The 24237-nt window shown below is 48.9% G+C and overlaps 5 protein-coding genes across 7 annotated transcripts in view; 2 read left to right on the top strand and 3 right to left on the bottom strand.

Moving 5' to 3' along the window:
- Positions 1 to 351: 351 nt before the first annotated feature.
- On the bottom strand, positions 352 to 2345 carry LOC120895726 (translationally-controlled tumor protein homolog). The gene is made up of 3 exons (XM_040299297.1): positions 2215 to 2345; positions 1452 to 1707; positions 352 to 1315 (listed from the first exon to the last, which is right to left on the bottom strand). Exons 1-3 carry the CDS (start codon positions 2240 to 2242, stop codon positions 1084 to 1086), a joined length of 516 nt encoding a protein of 171 aa, XP_040155231.1. The 5' UTR covers positions 2243 to 2345; the 3' UTR covers positions 352 to 1083.
- A 488-nt stretch (positions 2346 to 2833) lies between these two features.
- LOC120893935 (dolichyldiphosphatase 1-like) lies at positions 2834 to 5274 on the top strand. Its single transcript, XM_040296180.1, has 3 exons — positions 2834 to 3396; positions 3479 to 3758; positions 3817 to 5274. Exons 1-3 carry the CDS (start codon positions 3288 to 3290, stop codon positions 4178 to 4180), a joined length of 753 nt encoding a protein of 250 aa, XP_040152114.1. The 5' UTR covers positions 2834 to 3287; the 3' UTR covers positions 4181 to 5274.
- Positions 5275 to 5285: 11 nt separating this feature from the next.
- Positions 5286 to 9178, bottom strand: LOC120893934 (vacuolar protein sorting-associated protein 11 homolog). The gene is made up of 5 exons (XM_040296179.1): positions 9048 to 9178; positions 6841 to 8977; positions 6467 to 6764; positions 6160 to 6388; positions 5286 to 6092 (listed from the first exon to the last, which is right to left on the bottom strand). The coding sequence occupies exons 1-5, from the start codon at positions 9060 to 9062 to the stop codon at positions 5502 to 5504; spliced, it is 3270 nt and encodes a 1089-aa protein (XP_040152113.1). The 5' UTR covers positions 9063 to 9178; the 3' UTR covers positions 5286 to 5501.
- Positions 9179 to 9468: 290 nt separating this feature from the next.
- LOC120894005 (mediator of RNA polymerase II transcription subunit 27) lies at positions 9469 to 10767 on the top strand. Its single transcript, XM_040296323.1, has 4 exons — positions 9469 to 9713; positions 9782 to 10133; positions 10198 to 10419; positions 10493 to 10767. The coding sequence occupies exons 1-4, from the start codon at positions 9535 to 9537 to the stop codon at positions 10625 to 10627; spliced, it is 888 nt and encodes a 295-aa protein (XP_040152257.1). The 5' UTR covers positions 9469 to 9534; the 3' UTR covers positions 10628 to 10767.
- A 66-nt stretch (positions 10768 to 10833) lies between these two features.
- LOC120894004 overlaps positions 10834 to 24237 on the bottom strand; it is a 38305-nt gene continuing 24901 nt past the window's right edge. For all 3 annotated transcript variants that reach the window (XM_040296321.1, XM_040296320.1, XM_040296322.1), the window contains one exon: positions 10834 to 12702. In XM_040296321.1, coding sequence (XP_040152255.1) covers positions 11615 to 12702 — 1088 coding nt within the window. In that variant the 3' untranslated portion in view covers positions 10834 to 11614. The remainder of the gene's footprint in view (positions 12703 to 24237) is intronic.

Consider the following 24237-nt stretch of genomic DNA (forward strand, 5'->3'; position numbering starts at 1 on the left):
TATTGCCGACTTTACAAGATTTAAAAGATTGTGACTTTTTGTTTGGTAGTTTTAGTCTACATCAATTTGAAGACATGCTCTAGCCTGCGAACACGTGCTGCAGCAGATGTTAATTTATTTAAAATGTATGCATCACTGTAGCTGCACCAAAATAATTACCAACCTGCATGATTTTTTAATAGACTTCATCTAACGACCTGACGGCACCGCCCAACCAACTGTTGATTCGCGGATTCATTATCATCCACCGTTATCTCGACCGCGGTCTCCTGGGTCTGCCTTACCTTTGCTACATACAAATAAATCTGCGCATTCACTCGTTCGGAATAATCAACGCAATAGGCCATGGGGTTTCAGTTGATACGATTGATGTTTTCTTCTTTATTTGATGTTAAGTTTTCATGCTTGAAGTTGTTATTATTTTTCGCAAGAAAGCTGTTAAATCTTGCAGCACACAGAAGATAATCGTGTTGGTTTTTCTCCACCTTCCAAAGAAGTCATGATGCCAATTCTGGTACGTTCCTTTGCGCGCACACGTTCGGGCTGATGTTCTGTCCACGTGCGCTTTCTACCGTGCTACCGCCCAACGAAAAGTTGATAACATAACGGAACTGCGTACACGTTGGGAGGGGCGCGGGCGAGTATTGTTTAGTCTTTTTCTTCACACACTTGTAAATGATTGTAGACGATTCGTTACACCGTGAGGCTCTCATCCGCATCGTGTTTGGAAATGTCGCGCCTAGTCGTAAAGTTAAATGCTGACGGTAATTTATAAAAAAAAGTATGTCTCAAAATATCCTCTTCGCCTATCGTTTAGTGTCCTCGATTGTTCTCTACCGGGTTGTTGCTGCCCGAGCGCGGAAAGCGGAGCGAAAAAACGCATCCCGCCAAAGCGCGCAACCGTCGCTGCTCACACCATTATAAATAACGCTATTGTTTAGTCAGTAGTCTGCCCTTTTCTATGCTCGATGCAGGACCAATCGGGGTCAATATGAAAGCTTAAACCAAATTGAAAAATATATGCATGATGCTAACGCGCGTCTCGGCAACAATCACACACACATACACAAACACCACCACACTTTAGAACTTCTCCTCCTCCAGACCGTGCTTGAAGCAGAGCAGCACGGGCACGGACTCGCCATCGATATCACGGTACTCCAGCATGGCGATCAGACCCTCGCAGTCCATCGATTCACCGGTGAAGAACTGCAGGTCCTTGAAGCGACCGAGCAGATCCTTCATCACTTTGTTGATGTTCGTTTTGAAGACTTCCACCTCGCCGGGCGACTTCTCCTCCAGCCGGGTGACAAGTCTATGTTGGGGGGAAGGAAAATACAAAATTAGAGTTAGATGCTATTTCTTGCACCATGCATCACAGCACACCATGAACCAAACATGGCTGCATTGCAACAGCTGCCGCAGCCATCTCGGAGGGCGCCATAACTTACTTCTTCATGTAGTCCTTCAGGTAGGTGGTGAACTGCTTCTTGTCAGAAAATCCGGTTTCAACCAGACGGTGGTTCAGGACGATATCCACTCCACTCTCGGTAGCGGACTCGGTTCCCTCCTCGGCTTCCTCGGCGGACGGGTTGGCGCCATCCAGCTGCACGTCACCCAGGGTGCGGGAGACGTGCTTACCGTACACCTCGTACATGACATCGTCCACCAGCTTGACCTTGTAGGTGTCCGAGAACATCTCGTCACCTTAGAATGGATTTTCATCGGGGGAAAATGAAAGAATAAGAAAAGAACACCGGTTAACTTGTTTTTGTCCGTCACAAGCCCATGAGTCATCCTCTGCTGGAAATAGACGAACGATGACCCCTAACCTCAAATATCATCGCGTATCCTTTTGTTTACGTTTGCAGTGCCCTGCCGCCAGGATAAAGCGAACACACGGAAACCATATTTTCATTCAAAGAAAGGATTAGCAAGCCACATAGTACAGATCGTTCGTCGTTGCATTCGCCCAATTCACAACGCTTGCCACTGCATCTGCTTTTTCCAATTACGGACTTTACACGTACACATACGCCATCCTCGCCAGTGTATGAGAGAGACAGAGAGGGCAACCAGCGGTCTTCTCACCGAGTGCAACATACAAGCGGCATATTGTAACCACTTTTGCGGCGAGTTTTAGCATACTAATTCACGCGGCTTTCACGATATTCCATCGCAAAACGATGGCCCTTCACATATTTTATCACTTACCGGTGAAAACGTCCTTCCAGATTTTCATTTTGTTGGAAGATGGAGAAAACTTTTGTCCAACTAATAAAAACTACGATGCGTCCACCTGAAGAGCCTCACCGGAAAGAGAGATCTGAAGCGAACGACGTTTCGATCTAGACAGTTCGGACCACATCCGGCACTGTGGGACACCTCCATCAAAGTAATGCAGCATTTTCACGCCATTTTGTGTTGTTTTCTCCTTTCTGGAAGGCGTATAAAATGATTTCAATGTTTAAATGATTATACAAACTACTGATATGCAAAATGATAAACGTAATTAGACAAAATTAATTAAATTATCTCGAAGCTTTGAAAAGAACTAGCACTCGCGACACCCTGTGCTGGTTGTAAACGTCAATTATTTCTTGACAGCAGAACAATGGGTGCAATTGATGCACTTCGGAAAAAAACTTTTGTTTTAATATACATACTATATAAACAATTAAACTAAACATTAATTTGTTCCTCTGTTAACCGATAAATTTTGATCAATTATTATGATTTGATGCTGAGCTAAAAATACATTTTACATCGAGCAAATTTTGACTATTGACGTAGATCGTGACCACGAACAAAACCCACCGTTCAGTGCCTTGTCATTTGTAGCCACACATACAAAACATTGCCAACAGTTTCTGCACGACTTCGGTTTCTGTACCCAAAATATATGCCCTTTTTGCATATATGGTCCAGGAACTAGCGTACACCAAGGGTAGAATTTTTGCTTACAACATACGCAGTGTGCAATGATAACGAGACGCTCACAGTCCAGTGTTTGGGCCTGAAACGGCAACGCAAGAACCATCCACGAGGAATAACACGCACTGATCGGTCAAAGAGTGGCGAAGCTCCTTACTTACCTTTCGCAAACTGCCTTAATCAATCTACCACACACTCCCATCACAGGACGCCCTCCGCAAAGAAAGGGCTGAAGCGTGTCACGTTAACAATACCAAAAACCCGTACCGGCGTGCCCGTTCCATTCGTCCAGTCGCAAAACGGCAGCAAATGTCACAGCATCGTTAGAAGCAAAGCTAATTCTTTCACGTAAAATGTCCTCACCGGATCTGCTGCTGCCGAACGAACCGAGCCTGTCGGTGGACGAAAATGTGCCAATAGATTGGCAACCCATCACACTTACACTGGTGGAGTATCCCAAAGGTGAGTGGAATCCTCCGCAAATGCGACTGCGACTGTAACGCTTCCCATACAAAGCAAAGACGATCGTTTCTCGTTCCCGCAGGAGATTTCATCGGCAAATTGCTAGCCTGGATCAGTCTGGCCCCGCTCGGCATTGGTGCGGGGTTCGTCGCGCTGATACTGTTCCGAAGAGACTTGCACACCATCGTGTTCTTTCTAGGGACGCTGGTGAACGAATGTCTTAACATCCTGCTGAAACACTGGATCCAGGAGCCACGGCCAGTGTCGCGGGCACAAATTTGGACCGAGTACGGCATGCCTTCATCGCACTCACAGTTTATGTGCTTTTTTTCCACCTACGTACTCCTGTTTATCTTCATAAGGTAAGTGCGTTCGATGTCGGCGCTGGATTATTACTGATTATTCCCGCACTTCCCGCAGACTGCATCATATAAATAATAGTAATAGTGCCCGGTTCGAGCGGCTAGTACGATTGCTGGTGCTTGCCATCTGTTGGACGGCCGCATTTCTCGTCTGCTTCGGCAGGATCTACCTGCTCTATCACACTCTTTCCCAAGTGCTGATCGGTGCCCTCGTCGGTACGGTAATGGGTGCGCTGTGGTTCCTGCTGACGCACTTCGTCCTCACGCCCTACTTTCCGATGGTCGTGCTGTGGCGCGTGTCGGAACTGTTCCTGCTGCGGGACACCACGCTCATACCGAACATACTGTGGTTCGAGTATACCGTTACGCGGCACGAAGCGCGCGCCCGGTCGCGCAAGCTGGTGAGCATGAAATCTCAGTGACGTTTTTGGTCACCCTGACGGCGATACTCGTACATCAAATAGCATTAACAAGTAGGCGACGCGTGTGCTATGGACACTCTACTTTGCAAAGCGCAAATTGCCCCTGTCATACGGACGGAATACCGGGAAGGGCCGGCAAATCACCGATGGTGCAATAGACAGCAACATTTTTGGACTTTTTCTGTCCCTGTGTGGATGTGGAGAAGCTAAACAGTCGGAGAGAGAGAGAGAGTTAGAGAGAGTGTTCCGATGGTCAGCATAGGAACAACAATCGAGTCATACAAACATCCACAAGCTGTGGATGTGCTTTAGAGAATAAGAATAAGAACATAGTTTCACAAACACTGAACACACACACACACCGATTTCCCGATACAGGCATTTACTATACGAGAACGTTTGAGTTCGCAAAGCTGCTACAATGCGTCAACACGAAGGGAGGGCAAATCGTTTGTCTAATTCCTCACACCCCTTTTGGCAATGTTAATTGTCGGATTTTGCGCCATTCGTTTCCGGAAAGCAATCAGCGACTTTTTAATTTCTTCTTCTTCTTCTTCTTTTTGCCGTAACGACCTACCCGGTCATGCCGGTCTATACAAGCTTCCGAGACTTAATAGTACACCACGCAGCCGGATCATAGTGATAGATCTCTTGCTACGGAAACGAATCGAATAGACATTCGGGCCACCCCGACTTAATAATTTATGTTTGGTAATTGAAACTTTCCCTCCGCGAAGGGCACACTAATTGTTAGACCGACGATTGCTGGCGAATACCAACGCGAAAACACTCCTCACAGCAAGTCACAGCCACGACGCACGCCTGAAAAGCGAAAAGAAAAAAATCAGGAGCTTACACTCTTCAATGCGACTCCGTAGGACACGTGCACACCACCACCACCACCAGAATGTATTGTGATGATGATGATGACGATGATGATGATACACATGTTTGATTTTTTTTTTTTTAGAAAACTAAAGAAGACATATAAAAGCGACAAAAACACTGGAAGTGATTGATTTTTTGATTCGTACTCACCGGAAAAGGAAGAATAAATTAGAACGAGCTTGTAAAGCGAGGCTCACATAATTAAACAACTCTGGCGTTTGATGCATACCGTTGCAGAAACTTCTCCTTTACAGTGGTTATCAGGTTCTTTTATTGGTTACATTCACCGACGGGATAAATACGGGACGCATTTGTTGGGTTAGGCTCAACAGAATTGAAATAATATGTCCGCGAAAAAGATGGTATTAAATTATCATTTTCTTTTGCGCGCTATAACATGCACGATATACTTATGTTTGATGTGTTGGTAGCATTACTCCGCAAATGGATCCAGCTTACTGTCGTACTCCTCCTCGAACGGGTTCCTAGCAGCGGAACGATCGGTTGCCGCCGGTGCACTCTCTTCACCGAACGGATTTTTGGTATTGTCGTAGTCCGCCGCCTCCTCCTCATCGAACGGATTGCGTGCGGTAGTTGCGATCGGTATTTTTGCGATATCTTTTGCGCTGCTGATCGGCTTCGACGACGGAACGACGTTTGCCTTTTCGAATGGATTCAGCAGCTGTTTGCTCAGATCGACGCTGGCCGACGCGGGACGCGGACTGCCGTACGGGGATTGCATCTTGGGACTGCGACGATCGTCCCGAAGCTTCATCTGCTGCTGTGCGATAGTGGCTGCCTGCTGCCGCTGCCGTATGCGCTCCTGTTCCATCAGCCGGAGGCGCATTTCACTTTCCTGCGACTCCATGCGCAGCTGTCCCGAGCGTCCGCCCTCCTCCTGGCGTAGTCTCGCTTCGCTCGTGTACGCCGGCGCTGCTGGTTGGGGCGGAATGGCTGGCCGTGGTTCGTACGCAACGGATGGGCTTGGCTTTGCTCTTTCCGTTTGTTTGGGCGGCTCTGGAATCTACACAGTGGGAGTGAAAGCGTCATTCATTATCTGCAGAATGTATCCTGTAATCCTCATTGCTTACCTCCATCGGTGGATCGCCTTCCTCAACAATCAGCAGCTTATTGAACAAACCACGCCCGAAGTAGTCGGCCACCACTGAGAACGGTTCCGGCGAGCGATCGAGCAGGTCGTGAAACATTTCGTGCTGATCGCGGGCCTCACTCTGCGCTCTAAGCGCCTCGATTAGTTGCATGTTGTTCTTATTGCACACGGGGCAGTCCCGTTCCGTATCGGTGTAGCTTCGAATGCAGCTGAAAATACGTTCGCACGTGGAAAAACACGATATCAACCATTGCTAATTGTAGCTGTGACCAATTGTTATCGCTTACTCTTGATGGTAGGAATGTTTGCAGAGGAAAAACAAGGCCGGCATCGACAGCGGCTGCTTACACGCATCACAGGTTGTGTTTTGAAACTCCACATTGCCCTCCTGCAGGTGCTTTATGTAGCGTTTAATGGACACCGACTCTTCGCGGTACGTTCGCGCCTGTTCCTCTTCACTGCGGATGGTGTCCTGTTCCTTCTGGAACACCTGCATAAAGTATTCCTTCACCGAGAGGAAGTTGGGACCGTTATCCACCGCCAGACAGTCGAGCACCTGCAGCGGAGCCTGCAGTCTTTTCTGAGCTGTGAAGGAAATTCAATATTAAATATAAACCAATGTCTATTAAACAAGGCTGGCCATGGTCACGGATGTACTTACAAATTACTTGCAGTATCTGGTTGAACAGATGCGGCGGTGCTTGCGCATCGTTCTTCAACCCGTTCAGTGTCAGCAGCCACAGGGAGGCATTGTTGTGGGCCAGCTTCCGGCAGCACGCCAACAGCTCCTCGTACTGCCGATGCCGCAGATAGTGCCGTATGATAAGATGGTACAGCTTATCCTCCTCGTACAGATACATGACGCCGGGCCAAAACTCGTGCATGCGGCACTGGGCGAGCGCATGGTTTTTGTCGTACCGGTCCGTGTTGAATTTGAGCAGATCGAGCAGCTTTTCCTCCACCGCCGTGCTTTCCTTCCACCGGTACAGATAGTGCTCGATCAGCGTACTGTACACGCACTGGCTGCTGGCCGGCACGAACCGTATCAGATGCTCGAGGAAATCGATCAACAGCTCCGTATCGTCGAACAGATGTATAAACTCTTCCGGGTTGCCGTGCCCGCGCTCGTCGTTCAGGTTTAGATCGGCCAGCAAATCGGCCACCGTCAGGGCGTCCCTGCCCTGCGTCGAGTTCCGGTTCGTCGCATACTCTGTGCAGAGTTTTTTCAGCAGCGCGATCGTTCGGGACGGGCAGTTTGCCATCAGCACGGAGCCGTACCGCTTGATACTATGCTCCGCTTCCGCACACGCCAACGACTCGATGTAGTTCAGCGCCTCCTCAAACTGACCCATATCCTCCGTCAGTATGCTGAGGCAGGCGTCATGCTTACGGTGTGCTTTCGCCAGCTGCAACGCCTCCTCCACGTACGACGCATCACGGCACACCTTGATCGCTACGTCGATATCGAACAGGTTGGACTTTTGATCGTTCTTCAGAAACTCCTTCAGCTGGGTCGTTCGATCGAGCCGCGTGAAGCAGTTCAGCAGCAGCGTCGTGTGGTCGGCCGTCGCCCGGCCCTGCGCGTGTATCGTTTGCAGATAGTCCGTGAGATAGTGTATGTGGCGGGCATCCAGGAAGCGCTGTATCACGTACGAAGGCTCCAGGTAGCCGATCGTTTTCGCGTACTGCTCTACCGCACCGGCGAAATCGCCCTTGCTGTACAGATGGTCGCCGTACTGCTTAAAAATGCCAGCCAGCCCTTCCGCATCGTACTGATTGCATTTGGCTATGCGCACCGCAATGTCGTACAGATTTTTCTTAAACAGCACGTTCAGCTTGCTCTGCAGGTCCTTCTCGTCGAGGTGGAGGATCTGTTTGCCCTCCGTCAGGATGTAGCAGGTGCCGAACTCGGTCAGAATCGCCGATACCTCCTCTATCGGCGAGGTGAACACGATGAACTTGTTCTGTATGTCGATGACGGTGAGCGTGAACCCGCCCGGACTTCTCGGGTTGCGCATCACCACCAGCAGATGGGACCGGTACCAGTGGAGCAGCGTCTTGTTGCCTTCCAGCGCGTAGCACGGCCCCCGACCGTCCGACGTGTAGCAGTACACCGCATCCTCTAGCCCCACCATAAAGTGGCCCTCGTTGTGGCCGGTCTGCAGCGCACAGCAACCGACCGGTTTCTTCATGGTGGCCAGTATCACGCGAATCTCCTTGTCGCGACTGTGAAGGTTGTACACGTACACGCCCGAGTTGGAGCAGACAAACATTTGCGTGTGCTTGTGGCAGTGCTTGAAAGCGATACCCGCGATGTCGCTCGTACCGGCCGTCAGCTGTTTGAGCGTTTTCGACCGATCTCGGCTAATGTCCCCGCGGTACAGGGAGATGTTGCCCTGGGCAAACCCGATCGCCATAAACTGCCCACCATCCGAGACGGCCAGCGCGGTCGGCACGGACACCATCGTTCGCACGGTGCGCAAACATTGCGCCCCATTCGTGGCGGACAGCTTCGACAGGTTCCAAACCTTAAACGAGGGGCCGTTAATATCTTCCCCCACCGTTACGAGCAGATTGTTGGGCTTGGCAATGTCGCACAGTAGTATAGAGCCTTCGTGACCCTTAAAGCTGATGGCCGACCAGGTGCGGCTGAATGTGTGGATGTATCCGTTCGAGTCGCAAATCACGATCAAGCTGCTGCCATTGGCCGTCGCGGTAATCTTTGCGCCCTGCAACGCCCCGGACACGTTATCTTTATCGACGCCCTGGCGGAGGTCGAAAAAGTTGAACTTACGCCACTGTGGAATACGGTACAGAGAAGAAGACGGTTAGTTACGATGCAGGCAATGCACGCTGTAGCTTTTTCACCTCGAAGATAGCCATTGCGGTGTGCCTTTCGGCAGAGTCGTACGAATTTATCCAATTAGTGCAATTTGCTGCAATACTGTTGTTCGATGCTGTTCTGCGACGACGGGGGGGAAATGTTTTGATGAGCAATTTTCTCGTTCAGTTCAACTGTCACTTTGACAATGGTCCTTTTCGTGCCAGCGAGCCCTTTGTGCGGTTTAATTTTTGAACTATTTTTTTAAAAACCTTTCGATAAAAATTTAGCGAAGCAATTAAACCACTCAAGTTGTTCAGAATATTTATATTTTAAGTAAACAGTACAGTAAACGGTAAAACAGAAACAAATGAACCATTTTTTGTACTTTCAAGCCGAATCGAATTCGAGATTGAACCCTCTCTTATAAACCAAATTCAGGGGCCGCTTGTTTACGTTTGCCGCATCTGACACGACATAAACAATACAAAACTTTACTGGGATCACGGCTTGCAAAAAGTTTGCCAAAAAATCATGAATTTAGAACCAATTAACAACGCTCTCTCTCAGTTGCGCGTATTGCGCTCGAGTGTAGGTCAAGTGTTCGAAACGCTCGGCACAGGAGTGCGTGCAGACCATGGCGAAGAGGGCAAGGAGCAGAAGTTTCTTCAAGAGCTACAGGAGCTACTCAACTCGGTTAACGCTAATCTCAAGTAAGGATAGCTTGTGAGAGTAAACTGAAATATACATTACTCATGCATGCTGCCGGTACCGTTTTCAGAGACTTTGAATCCTGCATAAACGATCTAACGCCACCCCAGACGCCGCTGACCCTTGCCAACTCGGCATACCTGTCGCTGGAGACGAACCTCGAACGGCAGGCACTGTATCCGCACCTGGTGCAGAGCTACAAATGGCACGACAAGCTGCACGAGTACAGCACCTTCGCCTCGACGCTACTGCAGCAGAACTCGCTGAAGCGCTCGTACTACACCAACACCAAGCGCCGACGGTCGCTTCCCTCGAGCCATCTGGCCACACCGCAAATGGTGGAAAATCTGATCGGTAGCATACATTACAACAACATGAACCTGAAAATTGCACGCCCCTTTATGACGAATGCAATTTTACACGTGAGAACCCACCGGAAACTAAGCATTGTAGTGGAATTGCAATACATTTTCGGACGCATTTCAGATAACCATTGCCCGTGTGCTGCGCGCTGCAGTCATACTGAAGGGACTGCTGATCGAATGGGTGACGGTGAAAGGATACGAGGAGTCACTGCTGGACGGGGTCGATGAGCAATGGACCGAATCGAGACATCAGGTATTCCGCAAGGTGCAGGATCATGCACATTCGGCAATGTTGCACTTTTTCTCACCCACACTGCCGGAGCTGGCCATACGCAGCTTTATCGTAAGTGTATGCGTGCGTACCACAAAGGTGAAAGTTGTAACGATTATTTTGATATTTTATTTGTCTCTTTCAGACGTGGTTCCGAAGCTACGTAACCCTTTTCGCTGATCCGTGTAAAAAGTGTGGAAAACATCTGCACAACACACTTCCACCGACCTGGCGCGATTTACGAACGTTGGAACCGTTTCACGAAGAATGCAAGCAGTAACAGTGGAAGCTCGAGTGAAGTAGATTACAGCATACATGGGCGTTCGCTATCGACTGGACATAGTACTCCGTGCCAGTTATCAAGGCGTATGAACGGGAGGCATTTTTCGGAATAAAACAAATTCCATGCAGTAAACACAATCATGAGAAGCTCGTTTTCGGATTCCATTTCAAACTGCAAGAAACACACAAATACGACTAAATGAATTTCCCTTTCACAATAGTAACAAAAGATTTATTTTTGTAATGTATCTCTTGCAATATGTCCGTTTTATCGTTTTATTTCGTTCGTAGTATAAGAATAACTTCATTTTTCCACCTTCGTATTGGGGATGATTTTTCTCTAAAATTAATCATTATTGTCGTACTTTGTGCAACATGGACCATCTAAACCGATTCGATCCGCGATGGATTAATGAATAGTGCTTAAGAAAAAAGACAATGCAATAGCACAGCTTACAATTGCTCAATCCTTCGTATCGATTAACCAATCGACAATTGGTCTAGCCCTGCCTTGTGCAATCCCGCGATCGAGGAAGAAAACAGGAATAAATAGTTCTGCCTAACGTTCCCTTCAACCAGCTCAATTGGTGCCTTGTTGTAATACCCTACTTTTACAATATAAATTTGTCCTGTTAGTTTGTAGCTCAATGTTTACATATACACACACTAACAATTTTAATGCTGATTATGTCCTCCTTCTTCGCGTTGCTCGTTGTCCGCCTATGCCCGCCTATGTGATTCTACAGCACCGCGCTCGTATCTGACTAGTGCGCATGATGCCTGCGTGTGCGCCATTATATGTGCGTATTGTTCCGCGGGTCCCGTAATCCTCACGCCAAACGATAGCACCGGGCGGCTGCGGCGGCGGCGGCGGGGTATTTTGACAATGTATTGCTTATATACAAATATTGCGTATCCTGTTGATTTGCACTGGAATGGTGACATCATCGTGTATTTGGGACACACGTTTCCCCTCCCTCGCCGATCAAAGCTCGGTCGTGATTTCGTCCTGGGGCCGGAAGCCCAGCTTAAAGAACTCGTCCTGCAACCAGAGCGAACTGTCGTTCATCCCGGACGTGGACAGGTACGTGCGAACGTGATCGAACGTATCGTCGAACGGATTGTTGCCACCATCTCCGCCGCCACCACCACCGCTCCCACTAACGACGCCGGTCGTCGAGTGGTGGTTCGAGCTGGTGTCGGTCGTGTGGGACGATCGTTCGTCAAACTCGTGCAAACTGATCAGCGAACCGAGGAAGTGGTGCGTGGTCTGCATCGACGGCAGTGTGCGATGTTTCTGCAGCTGGATCAACTCCGGCTGCAGCAGGTTGCGCTCGTTCTTCTGGCTCAGGCTCGGCGATAGGTCCGTGCCCGGCGCACCACCGTGCTGGTGGTACGATGCCGACTTGAAGGTGGAATGGTCCGACGCACCGAGCCGTGGATCGGAGGCAGACGGTTGCTGCAGAAACTCGATCAGCTGCGCCAGCTCGGGCTTGTAGCGGTCGAGCACACGTTCGGCCCACACGTACAGCCGCTGCCAGTCGTGCGGTGGCGCATTGATCAGCTCGATCGGTTTGTTCAGCAGGATCAGTATTTTGGCGAGATCGCGCACCACCGGATGGTACGTGGCAGCGCCGGCACTGTCACCGGCCAGGTGCAGCTTCCGTATCTGGCGCCGCGTGTCGTTCAGCATCTGCAGGAAGTATTCCGCCTGCGGGCGCAGCTCGTCCAGCTGGCGCAAGAACTCCAGCCGGTCGATGTTTTCGTCGATGAACGATTCGCGGTACTTTTTGCGCTTCTGGCGCCGTCGCAGGATGGCCAGCGCACCGAAAATCAGCACCACGCACAGGATCGCCCCAGCAACGATGCCGACGACGGCCGCCAGAAACGAGCCCGACATCCCGACCGGATGGCAGACGCGGCCCATGTACTCGCTGCTCGTAGACCACTGTGCGCCGTACCCGCTCGGGCACTCCGACAGACATTCGCCGGTGTCGATGCGCAGCACTTCCGTACACTTGACGCAGCCCGTATCGGTGCAGCGGACACATTGCTCGTGAAAGCGGGTACAGTCTGCAAACGAACGAATGAGAAGAAGCGTTAGATTTGCTTAAAAACAAGCCAAGATCTTTACGAAGGTCATTGTTTAATAATTAAGTTAATCCTATTTGCGACACCCCTCCAATCGCTCCAAACGACTTTGAAAGCAGCCGATATCTCTTTATCCAATGCCAGACGATGTACTATGTTGAACACGATTGATGTACGTTATTTCCTTTCCAATTTTCAAACCTCTATCGATATTCAAACAAATGCTGCGTGGGCAGCGTGTTATGGCAAGCGATCGAGGTCTGGAGAAATATTGGCATACATTAGCGTCAGATTTAACTATGCAATAAAAATGGTTTGACGACGCGTTTAAATCTTCGCAGGTGGTCGATAAATTTCGGGGTTGGCGAAGGATTACTTTGTAGATATAAGCCCACTATTTTTTAACAAAAACGAACATGTGTAAATATTATTTAAATTTATGTTGTGATCTTGATGCAGCAATACGTAACGCAACTTGAAGGTCCTCATAAACTTCGGAGCACGGACACGGAAGGGGTAACTGCTTCCTAATCTTTCCTGGTTCTGAGCTAGAGTCGCAAACCTATACAAGTGCTGTAACTCAGAGGCGAAAGAGACCCTAAGAGGACTAAAACCTCTTTAATCTTTTAAACAACAACAACAACTAGTCCTGTAACTGATTATGGAGTATCTCAGATCCGAGTCCGGATATGATTCTAATCCAATTCTGAACAGTAGATGCGGAACAGTAATTCAGGGTAGAGAAATTCAGAGAACAAAATCCAGAAGATTTGTGGAAGAATATTAGAAACAATTCAGGGATAAATTAAACTCCAATTTTTGTAGCTATTACTAGAACATGAGAACCAAACTCAAAGTTTATGATCAACTTGCAGCATTTTATTTTATCTAGATAAGGCAACAAAGCATGGATTTAGGTTGAGAAACTCACCCTGAGAGCAGACAAACCCCAGCTGTGGGCGCACGGTGCTGCGCTTTACAATGAAAAACGAAAGCACCGTATAAAGCTATCGCGCTCGAAAAGTTGCTTCGCGATTGCCCTGCAGCTCTTACGAAGAAAACCAGTCGAAACTTATCGACAATTATTGTCTACCGCACATCTACCTTTTTGGCTTCTCCTTCCACGGCAGGCTCACACCAGTTCCCCTTTTGAAAGGCGGACACAATTGAGATTCGAGTGCAACGATAAACCGAAATCCTCCTGACCACTTGTAACGCGCACCGCCACCCGACACGAAGACACGAAGTGTATGCGCACCTCCTTGCGGCGGCGGTAATGGCAAGCATTTGAATGTGAACATCTCGAATGCAGACGCCGACCAGTGGTGGGTACGTGTGCGCAGAGTACAATGATGTAATTTCCGAGCGCCTGCTAACGGTCGATCAGGTACCGGTGGTCGATCGGTAAAAGATGAAACTAAAAGAGCTCCCTAACATTTCCCAACCCTCGGTGGAGGGGTGGTTAATCAACTGACTGTACACAAGAGTGCCTAATGTGCAAATAAGGTACAGGAGATGATCCCTTTTCCCAGTGTGCGATGCATCGCGGCGTCTAAAGGGAGCTCCTTCGGTAGGAAAGCGGATGATACGTCGCCTTACGTAAGACGAACGGTGGGTGAGAGCCTGGCAAGATGGGTGCTTTTTGAAGGAGATTCACATCGATAAGGGAAAGCTAGGGCTGGCTTCCACTGCCAGCCTACTTCGAACGGCTATGTGGAGTAATACACTGTCGAAGTAGGGAAGTGGAGATCGATCGCTTAGCGTGCGGACGGTGGGGCTTGAACGAGGAGTTCAACGTTTGCTAGTCGTGATCGGCTTGTTTGCATCAAGCGATCTAATGTAACACCAGCGCACTATTTACATACGCCTTGGGGCAGGATAAGCTACAACGAGATCGCTACTTCAGAGTGTGCCGAGTTCTAGCTAGCCTCTACTAGTGTGTTTGTATCGCCTAGCGTCGCCTTTCGGAGGATGCAATTACTGTTAATTATCTCGTGCCAGCTGCCCGACTTGCAATTGCACTCGATGCTCTGACCCTTTCAGCCGGTGAAATTGCGCCCTGCTTGCCTTGCCCGTGACCGTTAACGAGGTGATCCTCTGGCCCCGTTACACATACCGCAATATGTGGGTCAGAGCTAATATTCAGTAAACATATAAACATCTCATGCATTGTGGGGTTTTTTTTGAATAACAAAATGCAAGAAGAATACTGGAATGCGTTACATTCACCTGTTCCAATCTTGTTTTCTAAATGATGCAAAGCGTGCTTTTGTTCCTGTTTCTAACGTCTGTTGCGCTTGCTGCAATGCTTCGATGTTGAGCATCTCATAGCTGCAGCACAGCAGGTTATGGCCGTGTACGCTCAAGCTAGAACATACCACACACATTGGTCGCAATGGTGGTGGTACGCCGGTGGCCAAAACTTCGCATGCTGCACACAACAGCATCACAATTCTAGCACTGCCTCAGGGAACCGGTTTAATTCGCTTAGCAGCACACACACACAAAGAAACAAGCCGTAAAGACTCCTCCTCACCGACCTCAAGATCTCTTCGCAGGGTTCGCTTAGGTTCCTGGGTTGGAACGTCTTGGAACGTCGTCGCAATGGGCCCCCATCTTGGTGGTGATGCAGTTCAGGGAAATAATGCATCCCGAGTTTGTCCTTCTCATTCTCTCTCTCTCTCTCTCTCTCTCTCTCTCTCTCTCTCTCTCTCTCTCTCCCTCTCTCTCTCAATCTTTCTCTGTTTTTCTGTGGTCGCTCCGGCGTTCTAGCATAACATCCCGAATACAGCCAAAAAGGTCGACATTATTGCACCGCCCGTGAATGTGTTTGTACGTGTATGCAAGGCTCGGTGCAATTACTGTAAATGATGCCCGATGCACCAGAGCAAATTCTACCCTTTTGCACATGAATCGACGGTAATGCATTGAGGGTAAAACGCAACGAAAGAGGAGAACGATAGAAAGAGATCGAAGGTAGCGCGTAATTTCCAATAGCGTGCACCTTTTTAAGCACTTCCCGGCACGCATGATTCAGAAGCAGGTTTCTGGCTTAAGCGCAGCATCCCGCATCTTGAAGGACATACCCCGTGTACCGGCGGCAGCAGTCGCACCGCAGTAGTAGGAGGTTCTTTGTTACTTTTTTGTTTTACTTTTTTGTGTTTGTTATTTTTTTGTAAGTGGGCAAAGCAAAAAGAACATTATACCAGTAAGATGATCACAAACACTATAATACTGCACAAATCCACAAAAAACACACGCCTCACTCGCAAATGCTCATCGGATGAGTCAGATAGCACACCGCCGGTGTTGTGTCGTGCGTTCGTCCCCGTCGAACCGAGTCCGACGGCTTCATTGCTTCCTTATTGCTTCCCTCCCTTCGGGGATGTAGGTGCTGCAATGGTGCTGCGTGCTGTTCTCGGGGGTTGGGTGGGTGTTGCACTGGGCTCTAGCTTGGCCAGACACAGACTTGTGTGGTGCCAACGAACACCTTGCACATGAAGAAATTGAATGGTTATTAGCAATAAAACACGAACCACACTAGCCGAGACGCTGGTATGGAACCAACCGAACATGTAAAGAACAAAGACACACGCCAGTGCAAACATAGCACGCCTTCAACAAACATGCCTGTTTGTGATGTTTCTGATGGGGCTGGTGATCGAGGAACACTGTTCCAGCTATTAGACACTTAACATTTAAACGCGCTGGTTAAGTATTTATAGGGAAGTAATCATCATTTCCTGTCTGCACACATTAGCATACACACACACACACACACGCACAACAGCAACATAAGATTCTGCTTCTCCATATGTTGGCCTATGGTGCGTGTACGGAGGGAGGGCAGCTTAAATCCCCGACGAGGATCAGATCGCGTGGAATAATAATGTCCATTTTTTATTACATTCCTCCGATCGTGTCTCACATGCAAACATGTGCACACTCACAAACACAACAGTATCCATCCCAAGTTTAATGCTCCTCCTGCTGCTTGCACAGCGCAGCATCACCACATAATAAATGCAACTACAATGCAACGCCATTCATTTCAAAACACTCACACACACCCAGCGATAGCGATCGGATGCCTGACAGTAAGGCGCAGATGAATGAACTCCGAAGCGAAGGATGACTCCAGGGGTTGCTGCGGCTTCTGCTGCTGTTTTAACGAATGCGGGCGGCAGAAATGATGAATTTGATATCTTAATCAAATTGCGCGGTTTTCTCCCTCGTCCGCGCCCGTTTATGACACACCCAGCGAGCCAATCTGCCAGCCAGCCAGCGATACTGCATTCTGGTGAAATTGTTGCCTCTCCTCCACAGTGTGACAGTGTTAAGATTCTAGAGTTACAACCGCAGCGTGCGCTCGTTGGAGAGGGGGACCGCTGTCGTTTAAATCATTAAACCCCAACCAACCTCGCTTACTGAACTTTCTAAATGTCACTAAGTTGTTGTTGCTGGCGACCGAAAACCGCAACCGTGAAAGTGACTGAGAACTGAACTTGTTACTCGGGCAGGCCGCCGGTGAGGTTCGTGTTACAGAATCGAATAAGACAAATTGTGATGGCGGGAGTTGAGGTACCCAACTCGGCCTCATTCACCGCACGATTGGCTTCACAAACAAACGACAACAATGATTTCACACCAAACATCGTTGTGAGCGGAGTGACACCTTTAGTGTTAGACGATTCCACCAAATGTCGGTGCCAATTCGCGATTTCTTCAATCCTGGAAAGCTTCTTCCCATATGCTGACAGCGAGCAGATGTCTTCAATTATCGTCTCATTATCACAATAACGTGTGCTCCCTCTCACCCATCCCAGGCAGATAGCTAAACAACTGACACCCAAACATGACACTCCAAAAATGGCTCTCCATATTTATCCTCGGCGTGCCGCTAGATCCGACCCCGTGTGGCGTGCGAATTTTTGGCGAATGCCTTCTCTAACGACATTTTCAACTGCTAATAAGGGGGGGAGGGGGAGCGGAGTGCGAATGCGAGTGCACCAAACCCCGAGCAAGTCGTTTCACTCCAACCCATATCCCCCCCCCATGGTTAGGGGTGTCATTTTTTGCTTCGTTTCATTTATTGTTCGCACTTCGACGCTTTGCCGCAATGAATGAATTGCGGTGGGTGGGGAGAGCATTCGCAAGGCGGAAACGGAGGAAAGAAAGCCGTGGGATTCTGCACAACTCCATTCAACGACGCCAACGCAGCACCAACCACCCTCTGCGCCATTCTTCGCTAGCCGAGTGAGTGTGCACGGTGACATAAATTCGATTCAATGGTTGTCGTCCACCAGCCAATTCGGGATGGAGGTGAGAAGGTGGTGGTTATCCTGGGCAGACCGAAACCGACTAAACCGAAAGCTTATCCCGCATGGTGGCGTGTGTACCCGCCAGCCAGGGCTGGGGGCAAGTAGTACCCGCGCAAGCGGCTGCGCCGTGAGTGTTCAGCTCTGTGCGTCAATCAGCTGCACGTGGGAAGATTTCCGTCCCCGAAGTGTCACCTCTTGCCGCGTCGGAACCACAGCCTACTGCGGTCCCACGTCCCGAGTGAAATGTTTTGCCGGAAAAGAGTTGCTGGGGAGAGAGAGGTGGGAGGCACAATTCATTCGCAGTCATCCACCGGAGGCCGAAGATGCTTTCGAATCGAGTCAAGCCAGAATCGAACGAAGCTGCATGCGCTTGCGTCGATCAATGCGCGATCAGAGAGTGATATTAAATGTGTGCGTTAAAGATAATATGCAAATCATGATCAGCCATCGGCAGTTCAGATCCTCCCGTCCTGTATATGACGGAGTTGACCGATCAAATTTAAGCAAACCACCGGAGCACCATAGCTCAGCATGACTCCGTCAGCAGCAACAACCATGCGGTGGCACGATGAATATGCACTTATTAAGCAGGATTATACATACACAGCTTGTCCGTCTGCGGCAGTTTGCATTGCAAACTTCACCTGATCCCGGCACGGCGGTGACATGACACAAATGAACCGTATGACCTGCAGGGAAGGATATATGCACACACGGTGCAGTTTGGTCACATTAAATAGGCTTTACTCGCTTGTAACGTCTCGGCACACGTTGCGGCCCTTTCACCCTCATTTCCTATGCCTCCGTGTGCTACTCCGTTTCGCCCAACGTCCGTGTCTGTTGATATGTTAATGAGCAGGGAATTATCTGCGGCAACACATCTTTACAAACCCCCCCCCCCCCCAGTACACTCGGCTCAGCGCAACGTATGGCGGTTGTTCATTTTTATTGTTATTTGCAGTCTTAAACTGTCTCAAGTTGTGCGATTTTGTTACGCTTCGTCGTTGTTGTGGTGCGGTGCTGCTCTTTGTGAATCATGGCCGCGATTTGCAGCAGGAACGTGCAACGCATACAACCTTCTGGGGTATGGTTTTGTGCATGTCCTAGTTCCGCCGAGTCCGTTGTCGGTGTGCTTCTACAACATCTTCTTCTGCATAGAGGCCGCGCTTCACCAACCACCACCACCACCAGAGCTCGTAAAAATGTTTATTTATTGGCAAACTTCATAACTGCCAATGGCAAATGTAATAAGTGCCTGGTGTACGGGCACTACCACTCATAGCAACCAGTACGCAACCCACAACACAGGCACACCACTTTGCACGACGACAACACTCGAAGCAATCGCTCGTTGTGACCAGAGTTGCTGCATGCATTTTTGTTTTTGAACGGAACGGTTGAGGGAGACCCACCAAACACTGTGGACTGGCAGGGCCAGAGAAGAAGGAAAGGGCAGCGTCCCGCAAATGCAAAGTTAAATCACACACACACACGCACACACATCCATCCGTGCAGAGACACCGTTTATGAATGAAATTAAGATTAAGATTATGGAGTCCGTGTAACGCGTGGGTTGTTTACTTCATCGAAGAATCTTGTTCCGTGCCACACTACCAGCGCACAAGCTGTTCGCGCTCAGGCAACCGGAACCGGTTCTAGTGGCAAGTGCAGCAACATAGAAGGGAAGGGTTTCCTCGAAGCAGCACTACTACTGCGCACTAGAAATATGTGATAGCACACAGCCTGTCACAGGTAAGGATGCTTCCTGTGACAGTTATGAGATACAGTCACCATCTTCCGTAATATCGCTCGCAACAATGTCTGCGGCAAGGGCCCAATATCGTCCTACGACTAGGGCCCCAAAGGGAGCACTGCTCCTTCTAGGTAGCAGCATCATTAGGTATTATCTGCCAAAGGGACAGAATTGCCAATCAGACAGCAGCAGCTGGCGTGTGGGCTGGCTTCCGTGCATAATGTGGGAACCACTTTGCAATAACTTACACAGTAGTTCTTGCCCGCGGGATGTCCAGTTTGTGGATGACACCGGAGCAAAAAAGTGGAAGTTGACTACACAAAGGTTGCTGACTTTGTTACAAAGAAAATAAGCGTAGCAAAAAATACTTCCCATCTGTAGACCGATTTGAGGAGTCGTTCTCGTGGTACAGCTGTCAAATGTATGTCTTAATGATGCCATGCACGTTCCAGGTTCCAATCTAGTATATACTGAGGCTTTCTGGACAGCATTGCTAGGACTTTTGTAACTATCTTAAAGATTCGCAATATGATCTTATTAAAAGCAGACACTAACCTAACACAAAATCCTATGCGGGCCCTAACTAATGGAAGACACCTGAGATCCAATGGATGACACTGGGAAGTCCGTCGACTAAATTCGAACATTGTATGAATCATACACGAAATAAATGCAGCAACAAACATATACCTACAGACCATATTTTGTGTATCTTTTCCCCACTCTTTCACGTGTTATAGCGTCATAATATGTGGAAAAAGCCTGCGCAAACCAATGAACCTGTATCCGTGGCTCCAGCACCACACTATCTACCCCGCGTCACGATTGGCCGATTCCATGCGAAAAAGGATCGCCAAAAACAAAACATCCGCATAACATCTCGAACAACCTAAGCAAAACGAAACGGATCCGTCCCGTATCGGATATCACCACTCGATCGATAGATAGACAGGCGATCGACTTTTGTGCCAAACGTTTTCTTGCCTGCGCACCCCGTATTAAGTTTCCCTGCGGGCGCTCCCGGAAGGGCATGCAAAGTGAGCGTTTCTTCCGCTGAAAATTGATCAAACAAATCCGGACAGTCTTGGATGAATGATCAGCCAACCCTCCCAAAGCGTGTGAGGGTGGATTTGAGAGACGTGGCAACAAAAAAAGGTTCCAGGCACTGTCTACAAATACAACATCAACCATTCAACACACGTTCATCGTGTGGCGGTGTGGTTCGTCAGTAACCTTCGCCAGGGTTTCGGGTACAATCTTTTAAAGTGAATTTCGTCACAGAAGGTTTTTGCTCTCTTCTGCTATGTAGTACCGCCGCAGAGGAAGTCAGCGAGACATTGTGCGCGAGGGTTCGAATATTTTGTTTGCCACTGATAGTGGCGAACCCAAAAACCTTCATCAAAACGTTTCCAAACAGATAGCGATCGCTGACGTGTGTGGCTGAGTGCAAAGTAATTCTGCATTAGCTCATCTGATGAGCATGCCCGATTGTTCTGGATTCGTATTGTCACTGCTTATCGCCCTCAGAGGTTGTTTCCCTTTTCGAAGCAGCCCAGCAAAGGCCTTCCGACTCCCTGCAAACTGATTTATTACAGAAGCAAATTTACGACAACGCTAATTAACCGACCGAGCACACTTGACAGGATTTCACTTCCCATTTTTCTACCGAGCACCCCCCGCACGGTGTGTGTGTATGCGGTGATAAAATGCAAATTCAATATACACCAACAAAACGCCTTTCTTCCTCACCGTAGCATAACACCACCACACCACGCATCGCTCTCGTTGCTTAATGCTTCCTTGTACGGCAAATGATCATGTGATTATAATAATCATTATTATCACACACACACACACACGTATACCCATCTTGTTTTATGCAGATTCGTTTCATGCTTGCTTGTTTTTTTCTCTTCTGCTCTTCACACTCCTCGCTTCCTATTGCTCTCCACGACAGTCCTCCTCAGCTCCACTTCATATCGATATTTAATCGGAAATAATGCCTCCTCTGCTCAATTACCCACCAAACCGCCGGTGCCGCAGAGAGCATCGCGCGGTGTAATCATAGTGAGAAATTCCGGTCACAGCGTACGGCTCGGGTCGGAAAAGCCTCCAGACCCGACCGTGGTGGTCATCTCGGTCGACTCGCCATGCGTATGAAAGGAAAAAAAAACGAAGAAACCGAAACCAGGTCAGACACGTTGTGTTACGCGGCGATACTGCTTGCGGCTCGGTCGCCGTAGCCACACACACATCCTTCGTAACCCTTTGCGCGTTTTGGCTCGTGTCGCGCGCGCTCCGCATGGTCCGTCCGGGAAACGCGCGGCACGATAGTGCGCAAGCGGATAACTATTCCTCGGCAGCGGGGTGGCGACACGAGGTCCTCTGCTCGATAGTGATTATTATGTAAGTCGGTCGCGCCGGACCAACTGCGTTCTGGACCACTGGGGGGTGTCTGTGCATTTCCTTCGCTATGCATTTACGTGCAGCTGTGTTGCGCCGACTGTGACCCACTATTGTCATCTGTGTCGGGGTGCGTGCGCGCGGCATCTTCCGGCAGCATGGCTGCTCGATGGCAGACTACTCCAGGTCCGGGCACGGTGTGGTAGACAAGTACGATTTTCCCCGCTGGGCACCAGCGCTAATTTGACAGCTGATGCGAACGGGATCGTGAGCGAATAAAGATCGATTCCTACATTCACGGCTGCCCAAGATGCAACGATGGTGTGGGTATCGTGTCAGTAGGTCACACTTAGTGTATCCCGTGCATCTTGAAGGCAAGCCCAGAAGTCTGGAAATGTGTGCTTTTTTAAATTATTTACCATTAAATACTTCCCCCCCCCTTTCTCTGTACCAGCAGCGGGAGACACATTGGGCGGAAAGAAAACAACGCACGATAAATTTACATCGATTAATAACCGTGCACAGCGGTTGATCTTCGTCTTTGTTGGATGTGACAGTCCGATGGTAACGCTTCGTGATCTCCTGCCGTTTTGCCACAGTCGCTTTCTTAACATCACAGTACGTTGATCAGTTTATAAATTGCGTGCATACAAAGCGAGCAAAAAAACGCCCCACGGTAGGTCGGTTTTCGATTATTGGATTGCGTTTTTTTTTTATTTCTTGACCCAGAAAGCGAGTTTCTGGACAAATGCCTCACTCCGCCCCTCATGCTAGTGTTTTTTTGCAAAAGTCGTTTACCGTTCTTTCCTTTGCCCCGGTAAAGTGTGGTACTATCCGGGCAGAGATTTATTTATTTCGTTTGCTTCCTTAACTACCACACATCGATATTTCAAGTGTTCCAGCTGCACGAATCGACCAACCGTTGTAGTTCCAAAGTTTATGTGCGTGCCACTCCATAGTACCTTGTCGTGCTAATTGCAGTACGCAACATCGCGCTTTGCCTTCTCTTTTTTTCTGGTGACTGTGTGTGTGCGCGCGCGCGCCCTTTGGCAAACAAAAAGCAAAAGTCCGCACTCGGCATACTCCAGCCATTGCTGGGAAGCAAGAAAGCGTGTGTGCAATCAACAACCGATAAGTGAGCTTTAAACTTTCGGTTCGAAGGTATACACGGACACACAAACACACCCAAGAGGTAAAGGTATTCGATCAGACTCTGATTGCGCATGCAATACGCACCCGGTTCCACCCCTCGAGGTGATGCACAGCCTCCTCCACCAAGTAGGGGAGATAAATTATTCCCTTGACTGTGTGTACGACCAAATTCGGACGCGTCGATCCTTGTTTGGGTGTGGGGTAGATTAATGATGGCGCGAGTAATAATCCGTACCGAAATTACGTTCCGCCAGATCCTGGTCGCAGTTGCAGAAGGAAGGGAAACTCTACATTTAACCTTCAACAAAATAGTGGGGTGACATTTTTGCTTAACTTTTGTTCAATAAGTATCATAGATACACACAGACATACTAAATTCCAACTCTTTTTCATCTCAAACAGTGTGCATGACACAGAACCAGAGGTGTTTCTCCTTTGTTTTCTCCTTATGCGATACACATCTTCGATGCGCTTGCACTTTTGGCGAGAAAATGCGGTTAAGCGGAATGTTGATTGATTATCAGCATTATACTGGCTCGGTGCGCGCGATACTGGCTTGACGCTGGAACGCAATGACGAAACGCAAGAGCTATTTGCCATAGTTCAAGGGGAGGGTGGGATGGCGGTGTTCCATGATGCATTTGCGTGGAATGCTTTACCTCTGCCGAACCCACACCACGTGTGAGTAGGCTTGAAATATCGCCTATGAAATGCACAGCATGGTGGGCAATCGGAAAGGGGTAGCCGTAACTGCATTCTTCCAGTTCCAGCAGATTGTGTGCAAAGCTGCAAACTCGACAGTGTAACAATATCCTGTCGCATGGAACCGCTGATTGCATGTCCGGAGGGTGCCAGAAGATTTCCACTTCGCGCACACATTACTGTACA

Source organism: Anopheles arabiensis, chromosome 2 (assembly GCF_016920715.1).
Source record: "Anopheles arabiensis isolate DONGOLA chromosome 2, AaraD3, whole genome shotgun sequence".
Classification (NCBI taxonomy): Eukaryota; Metazoa; Arthropoda; class Insecta; order Diptera; family Culicidae; genus Anopheles; species Anopheles arabiensis.